The 8,457-nt window shown below is 64.7% G+C and overlaps 1 protein-coding gene across 1 annotated transcript; it reads left to right on the forward strand.

Moving 5' to 3' along the window:
- The first annotated feature begins 675 nt into the window (after positions 1-675).
- Positions 676-6,430, forward strand: LOC100027814 (RIMS-binding protein 3-like). The gene has a single exon (XM_007490391.3). It carries the CDS (start codon positions 810-812, stop codon positions 6,201-6,203), a length of 5,394 nt encoding a protein of 1,797 aa, XP_007490453.1. The 5' UTR covers positions 676-809; the 3' UTR covers positions 6,204-6,430.
- Positions 6,431-8,457: the final 2,027 nt, after the last annotated feature.

Genomic DNA, 8,457 nt, shown 5'->3' on the forward strand with positions numbered 1-8,457 from the left:
GAAACCAAGTGGGCAGCCATTGGGGAATGACAGGGCTTGGGTTTCTTCTACATCTAACATTTCAGAGAGCCCAAGGGACCCCAAAGGCTAATGGATCCAGCCCATGGCTTCATTGGGTCCCAAAGGAGGAAAGGCAAGCCTAAAGTCCCGGAGGGAGGATGCAGGATTGGTACTCTCCAAGCTCAGCATTCATTTTGGGTGTCACCCTTGATCTCCTTCCCTAAGGACCCCCATTTCTGAGCCTTCCCTGCGGTTGGCAGTCCCTGGGCATGTCCCAAGATGCCTCAGGCGATTCTCTGGGCCGAGCCTTTGGGGGAAGGCCCTGACCTGGGGGTTTTCTCTCCTCCAGGAGTCTGCAAGTCCGCTGCCTATTCTAGCCCATTCCGGAAGCGCTGTTTCCGTACACCGACCCTGCCAGGCAGGGGGGAAGAGGTGGAAGCCTTCCCGGGACCATCGTTTTACAGAGGAGGCTCATTTTAGCACCCCTCCCCCATCTCTCTCTCAGTCCGTCTCTCCTCCGTCTCTCCCTCCATCGTCTGTCTCTTCATTCCTTCCTCCTTCCATCTGTCTCCCGCCCCATGCGCGCGCTGGGCTCCCTCACCCCCGGGCGGGGCGCCTGGAAGGAGCAGGCCGGAGGTGGGGGTGGGGTAGGGGGCTGGCGCGGGACCGAGGGGGGCTCGCGCGGCCTGGGGGCGGTTAGGCCAGGCGTGGGGCGGCCCGGACCTAGGGCAAGGGCGCCGGGCAGCCGTTGTGAAGGCAGGCGAGGCCCGGGGGCCAGGCCGAGCTGAGCCGGGGCACAGGGGGGCGCCATGACCAAGGACACGCCGAGCCCCGCGGGGGCCGGGAGCCGCCACTCGCCCAAGAAGGCCCCGGGCGGTCCGGGCTCGGCGGCGGCGGCGGCGGCGGCGCTGCTGCTGGAGGAGCAGCGGCGGGAGCTGGAGGCGGTGCGCGCCGAGCTGGAGGCCGAGCGGGCCCGCTCGCAGGCCGAGCGGCGGCGCTTCACAGCCGAGGCCCGGGAGCTGCGGGAGTCGGGCGAGCGGGAGCGGCAGCAGCTGACCGAGCAGCTGCGCTCTCGCTGGGAGGCGCAGCGGGTGCGGGAGTTGCGCCAGCTGCAGGAGGCCGTGCTGCGGGAGCGCGACGCCGAGATCCGCCAGCTGCTGCGTTGGAAGGAGGCCGAGCTGCGCCAGCTGCAGCAGCAGCTGCACCGGGAGCGCGACTGCGCTGTGCGCCAGGCTCGGGATCTGCAGCGCCAGCTGGCCGACGAGCTGCTGAACCGCGGCTACGGCGGGCGGCAGGGCGGCGGCGGCAGCGGGGGCGCCTTCAACTCATCCATGGCTGGGGGCGCGGCACAGTGCCGCTGCCGCCTGCAAGACGTGCTGGCCAAGCTGCGCTGGGAGACTGATGGCGAGCAGGCCGCGCGCATCCGGCACCTGCAGGCCGCCCTCGACGTGGAGCGCAGCCTCTTCCTCAAGTACATCTTGGAGAACTTCCACTGGGACCCGGCCGCTGTACTGTCCGGGCCAGCGGTCCGCTCCCAGAACCGCACCCCCAACACCGAGCCAGCCATCGCCATGGCCATCATCAGCGGAGCCGCCACGCCCGCCCTCGAGGGCGCGGGGGAGCTGCCCCCCGGCCTCAGCTCCCGAGCAGCCGTCACTGGCCCCGCCGCTGCCCCCGCCCCAACTCTTGCTGAGCGCGTGCGTTCCTCGACCCTCCCCAGCCGGCCGCGCTCCCTGGACAGCCTGTGCCCCCCGCGGCCGCGCGCCCCCGGCCTCTGCCTGGACAACACCTCCCGCTCCCTGGATGGCAGCCCGGGTCGCGCTCAGTCCCCTCCGGGGTCCGGTGAGCCCGAGGACAGAAGCCGCCTGCAGCTGGGCGGCGGGGAGAAGGGGCCCGAGGCCGAGGGTGCACCACCAACGATGCCCAGCCCCAGGCCCACAGCCTATAGTGAGCTGGTGAAGCAGAACTCAGAGCTGGCCGAGGCCCTGGACACCCTGGCTCGCCACTGCTCGGGCCTCCGCCACGAGAACAGCCAACTGCGCCGCGGACTCCCAGAGGCCGATGAGAAAGTGCAGCGCCTCAAGCTCAAGAATGTGGAGCTGGCCGGCATCGCCAAGCGCCTGGAGGAGCGCGCCCGCAAGCTGCACGAGACCAACTTGCGCACCCCGGCCGCAGCCCCGGCCTCAGCCCCGGCGGCAGCGGGCCGCGCCTCCCAGGGGCCGCCCCCTGGGCCCGCTGCTGGGAACCCCAGCCGCTCGGCGGTGGAGCTGTGCCGCCAGGCCTTCGCGCGCCAGCGGGCCAAGGACTTGACAGAGCAAACGAGTGCGCTGCAGGCCAAGGACAAGCAGATCGAGGACCTGCGCCAGGAGTGCCGAGACCTGCAGGCCCGCATGGCCGCCTGCCAGGCCACCGCGGGCCAGGGCTCGGCCCAGTGGCTCAACGTCAACGACTTCGACCACCTCCTGCGGGAGTCCCAGAAGGAGGTGCTGCGCCTGCAGCGGCAAGTCACCCTGCAGAAGTGTTTCAAGGGCTCTCACCCCTCCCGGGCGCCCAGCCCCCGGTTCCGGCCCCAGAGCCCCAGGCGGGAGGGGGAGGACAAGGAGGACAAGGAGGAGGAGGAGAGAAAGGCGGCCCAGGAGGCCCAGCAGGCCCAGCAGGCCCAGCAGGCCCAGGAGGCCCAGGAGCTGAAGCTCCAGCTGCAAGCCTTGGAGGAAAAGCTCAGCGAAAGGCAGAAGTGCTGCGAGAGCCTGCAGCTGGACGTGGGCAAGGTCCAGCAGAGGTTGCAGGAGGCCGAGGGCCTCCTGCAGCGGCTGACCACCGAGAACAACCGACTGGCCCAAGAGAACAGCCGGTTCCAGGAGAAGATGCAGTGGGCAGAGAAAGTGGACTCGGAGAACAGTGACCTTCGGGGCAGGCTGGAGCAAGTGACCAAAGACCGCGATGCCGCCACCCTCCTGACCGCCCAGCTGCAGCAGCAGGTCAGCCAGGTCGAGAGCAGCCGCCAAAAGCTGGAGAAGGAGCTCCAGGAAGCCCTCGCCACCCTAGCGGCCCAGCAGGAAGAGGTGCAGAGGCAGCAACGGGACCAGGAGCAGCTGCAGAGGGAACACGAGGAAGCTCTGCAAGCCCTGCAGGCCCAGATCCGAGAGCTGGAGAGGCCCAGCATCCAGAAAGCAAAAGAGATCCGACGCTCCCAGCTGCCCAGGGGCAAGTGGGCCAAGAAAGTCACCCGCCCCCTAGAGGGCCCCGGCCTCCCCGACTCCGGACCCGCAGTCCAGAAAGCCAGCACCCAGGCCAGCGCCACAAATGCCGGCCCCGGGCCATTGGGTCTTCTGGCTTCCCCAACGCCCCAGGCGCTTACAGCCAGTGCCGCCGCCGCAGTCCCGTCCGACCCAGCCCCGGAGCCAGAGAGCCCTACCACGGACAGCCACTCGGGCCACTCCGGCCACTCGGGCCACGACCCGTCGAAACTGAAAATCTTCCTGGCCCGCTACAACTACGACCCCTATGCGGGCCCCAACGAGCAGCCCGAGGCTGAGCTGGCCCTGACTGCCGGGGAGTACATCTACATCTTCGGGGACATGGACGAGGACGGCTTCTACTCCGGGGAACTGATGAATGGCCAGACGGGCCTGGTCCCCTCCAACTTGGTAGAGCAGATTTCGGACAGTGAGATCCTGAACTTCCAGCTTCCGGAGGGCAGTGACCTCTGCCTGGACCCCTCCCAGGAAGTGAAGCCCCTCGGCGGCGGCGGGGAGAGCACCAGTCCCGAGGGGAGGGGAACTGACTACTCCGAGGACTCCTCGTGCTGCGATCTGTTGCCAAAGACCCTGGAGAAGTACGCAGAGGAGGAGGAAGACGAGGAGGCTTTGGACTTTTCTGGGGTTCCCTGCCCCCAGAAACTGACTCTGCTCCAGCAGCTGCCCCGGGCCGTGGTCGTGGGCTGGGAGCGGCCCCGTGGCAACCACCCCTACGGAGCCATGCAAGGTTACAACGTCTACGTGGACAGGGAGCTGTGGCAGAATATCCGAGCCGGCGCGCAGAAGCAAGTCACCGTGGAGGAACTGGACCTGAAGACCAGGGCCTACCGCATCTCTGTGCAGAGCGTGATGGAGAGGGGCTGCTCCAACCCGCTGGCGTGCTCCTTCCTGGTGGGCCAGGACTTCTGCCTGGCCCCGACCCGGCTGCGGCTCAAGAGCCTCTCCCCCACCTCGGCTGAGATCTCGTGGCTGTACAGCAACAGTAACTACCCCCACATGGTGCGCCTCAACGAGCAGGAGCACAGCCTGGCGGAGGCCGGCGTGTGCCGCTACGTCTTCCCCGACTTGCAGCCCAGCAGCCGCTACTGTGTCCACGTGGAGGTGCGGCCCCCCGGGGAGGCCTCCGGGAAGCCCTGGAAGGAGATGGCCTCCTCGATTGCTTTCACGACCCCATTGGCGGGCCCCCCCGATCCTCCCCTGGATGTCCTGGTGGAGTGCCACAGCTCCCCCGGCAGCCTGCTCGTCAGCTGGATCCCGGTGACCATCGATTCGGCAGGGTCCTCCAACGGGGTCCCCGTGACGGGCTACGCCGTGTACGCGGACGGCCAGAAAGTCACCGAAGTGGCCTCGCCCACGGCGGGGAACGTCGTGCTGGAATTTTCCCAGCTCCAGCGGCCCAAGCTTTTCCAAGAGGTCTCCGTGCGGACCACGTCTCACTACGGGGAATCCCTGGACTCGGTGCCAGCCCAGATCCCCGGGGAGTGGTGCAAGCAGGCGAGCGCTTACCCGTCGCCCCAGGCTTTCCCCGTCAACCACAACTGCGGGGATCCGGCCCATCCCCACATCCCAGCGCCCTCGAGACTACCCGTGCCGACCGGCCAAGAGAAATCGGTTTTGGCCAGCTTCAACACCAAGGCCAGCTCCCCCTTCCCGGCCGGCTGCGGGAGGCCGAAAGTGGCTGTTGCCTGGGATGGGCTCCTGGAAGACGCCTGCAGAAGGAGAAGCCCGAAGCCTTCGGAAGGTGAACTGCTGAGCCCAAGAGACGCCGGGGCCCCCCCGGGACCCGGAGAAGCCCGAACCCCGAGCCCTCTGTCCTTCGGCAGGAAGGACGCTTACGGGCCCAAGGCCGGCAAGGACTGTAAGCTGTGGGGCCTCAGGCACATCTCTGACGGCCCGCCGGCGGGGGAGGAGAGGAGTGCCAGAAACGCAGTTCTCCGAGTGGGTCGTGGGAAGGAGCTCCTGATTTCTCCCCCACCCGAGAGTGGCCAGGGGAGGGAGATCTCTAGAGAGAACTACGGCGGCGGCGGCGGCAAGGCGCCTCGGAGTTGTCCGGAAGCAGACACGCCGAAGGGCAGCAGCAGCCAGCTGCCCGAGGCCTACGCTGTTGTGACCAGCCCGGAGGAAGAGGACCAGTACGTGACTCCGTGGGGGGCGAGGACGATCGGCCCAAAGAAGGAGATCCGGCTCGGAAGGGGCGCGAGCAGGCCCGCGGGCCGGAAGAAGGAGGCCCCGCCCCCACCCCCGCGGCCTCTGCTGTATCAATCCTCCTCCGAGAAGATGACCAAGATCCTGAAAACGGGCCCGGTGGGGCCCGGCGCGGCGCTGTGGTTCCGGCCCCCGGAAAACAACGCTCTCAAAGGGAAGACTGCCAACCACCCCGTCCGAGTGTTCGTGGCCCTCTGGGACTATGACCCCCAGCTGATGTCGGCCAACCACGCCACCGCCCAGGAGGAGCTCACCTTCCACCGGGGCCAGATCCTCAAGGTCTGGGGGGACCGGGACCCAGACGGCTTCTATCACGGCGAGTGCTCCGGCCGAATGGGCTACATCCCCGGCAACCTGGTCTCCGAAGTGCAAGTGGAGGGCAGCGACGTGCTCAAGCAGCTCCTCCAGCAAGGCCACCTGCCGTCCGAGGTGTCCCTGGACGGGCTCGTCGGGCTGCCCACACAGCCCCCCGGGCCCCAGAAGAGCTTCTCGGTGGCCAGGGGGGGCCCCCGGCGAGCCCAGCTCTGGCACCCGCAGACCATGGTGGCCGCCTTTGACTACCAGCCCCGGAAGAGCTCCAGCCTGAGCGTCACCGAGGAGCTGACTCTGAGCGCCGGCGACGTGGTCACCGTGCTGGGCTCCGTGGACGACAATGGCTTCCTCTACGGAGAGCTCAACGGGCAGAGAGGCCTGGTCCCGTGGAACCTTCTGAAAACGCCCGCCCTGAATGGCGAGGAGTAGCGGGGGCCCAACAGACCTGCTTCGAGCGTCCCCTGGCCCGGGACCCGGCAGCCAGCTGCTGAGGGCAGGCGCAGAGTACCTGGGAAAGCGCGAGATCTATAAAAAGCCCCTTTTTTTCATCCATAGAGACTACTGTATAGGACTGTAATGGCTCAAAGCCCCCCTACCTCTGAAAACACGCTTTAACGCCTGGCTTCAGGTAAATAAAAGAAACAGAACAAGCAGAAGCCCAGGGAAGCTCGCCTTCGTTCTTACAGGGGTCTGCGCGCGCCCCGCCCTTGGCCCGCCCAGTCCCCGCCCCTGACGCCCAGGGTCACTCTTGGGGACACCTGGCATCTTCGAGAGCTGCTGCGGAGCCAGCCAGGGAGGGAGGGAGCCGTGGCACTGAGAGGCTGTGCCTTGCCAAGGGAACCCAGCTAGTAGAGGAGAAAGGCTGAATTCGAACCCAGGTCCCCGTAATTCCTGAGCCTAACCTGGCTCTCCACCACCCCTGTTGGTTCATTACTAGAGCCAGAACCTGCCAAAGGTCCCAGAGCTGATGAGGGACAGGGAAGGGACTAGAACTCAGGGCTCTCTCCTCAGACAAGTCACTTCTTCTAGGAGGGCTTGGAGCAGGGATGCTGGAGGGGATTGGGACCCCTCGGGAGATGTTAGACTTTCAAAGCGTCTCATCCCTGACTGAGGCAGGCGGGTCTGCTGGGAAAGAGGGCTAGAAACCCCATTTTGGAGCTTTCTCCCAGCTGCCCTCCCTGACGGAGGCTTCCTAGGCATAGGGTCTCATGATCCAACCTGTCAAGGGGAAACTGAGGCCCAGAGAGGTCACAGGAGCTTGACTGACAAGCTGGGAGGGGCCCCAGAGAACATGGCTTTCGGTTTTACAAAGAGGGAAACTGAGGCTCAGGAAAGCAAGAGGACTTGGCCAAAGAAGTTACAGAGATAATGTCAGGAGCGGGTTATAAGCCAGAATCTGCACTCAGTCCGCTGCCAGAGCTAGAATGAGAGGGTCTGTCGAGATCCAGGCAGATCAGGGAAGGCGCTGGAGTTTGGGCACCTCCTGCTGACTCATCCCCATTAGGAGGTCACCCCTCCTGTGTAGACCCGAAGGACTCGGGGAAGGCACAGGTCAGCCCTTAGAGGAGTGGCTCCAGCTTCAGGGCTTCCCTTCTGCTCCCCAACACCCCCCCCCCCACTCATCCTATCCTTCAGCATCTGCTCCCTTCCCAGAAGCTGCAGAGAGGAGCAACACTTGGGAAGCTAGCCTGGATGGGGGCTAACCACTGAGGTACAAGGTCAAACCAAATTCTGTGCGGACAGTGATAGGACATTCTCTGACCTTGGATGACAGGCTTTGGAGGATGAGATTCCTTTGGGGAAAGAGGCTGCAGATGACAGGACCTCCCATCTACAGCTCAGAGTTTGGACCCCAGGAGGCACACAGTGAGGACTGGGTAGCAAGGAAACCAAGATTTGAACTCGAGGCCTCCAATTCCATGATTCTTTTTTAAAACCCTCATCTTCTGGCTTAGAATCAATACGAAGTATTGTTCCAAGGCAGAAGAGAAGTCAGGGCTAGGTCCTGGAGGGTAAGTGACTGGCCCAGGGTCCCACAGCCAGAAAGTGTCTGAGGTCGGATTTGAACCCAGGATCTCCCATCTCCAGAGCTGGCTCCATCCACTGGGCTACCTAACTGCCCCAACTCCATTACTCTTCCTACTCTCGTAGTCTCCATTCAAAGCACAATTAGGAATGATTCTATCTACCACCTGGCTCTATCTCTCCCTTGGAGTTCTAGGGGTGCCTCCGGGGTACTGGCTGCAGGGTGTGGCTGGAGCCCCGTTCCCACGTTTTCTCCCCAACAGCAGGCCTTGCTGTAGCAAGCCAGTCGATGGTCCCAGGGAAGCCTGGCCTTCACTCTAGAGCAGCTCCTCCAGTGATGGCCAGGGCAGCCCCTCGGGCACCAGGCCTAGGAGTCAGGGTTCTTCTCCATCCTTGCAATGCTAGTATGATAGAGAGGGCAGCTAGGTGGCGCAGTGGACAGGGAGATGAGCCCAGAGCCAGGGAGACGCCTCTCTAGTTGTGGTACCCTGGGCAAGTCATTTCACCCTGTTTTCTTCAGTTTCCTCATCTGTAAAATCAGCTGGAGAAGGAAATGGCAAACCACTCCAGTATCTCTGCTAAGAAAATCCTATTTGCCTCAGTTTCCTCATCTGTCAGATGAGATAGAGAAGGAAATAGCAAACCAGTCCGGTATCTC

This window comes from Monodelphis domestica, chromosome 3, assembly GCF_027887165.1.
Source record: "Monodelphis domestica isolate mMonDom1 chromosome 3, mMonDom1.pri, whole genome shotgun sequence".
NCBI lineage: Eukaryota > Metazoa > Chordata > Mammalia > Didelphimorphia > Didelphidae > Monodelphis > Monodelphis domestica.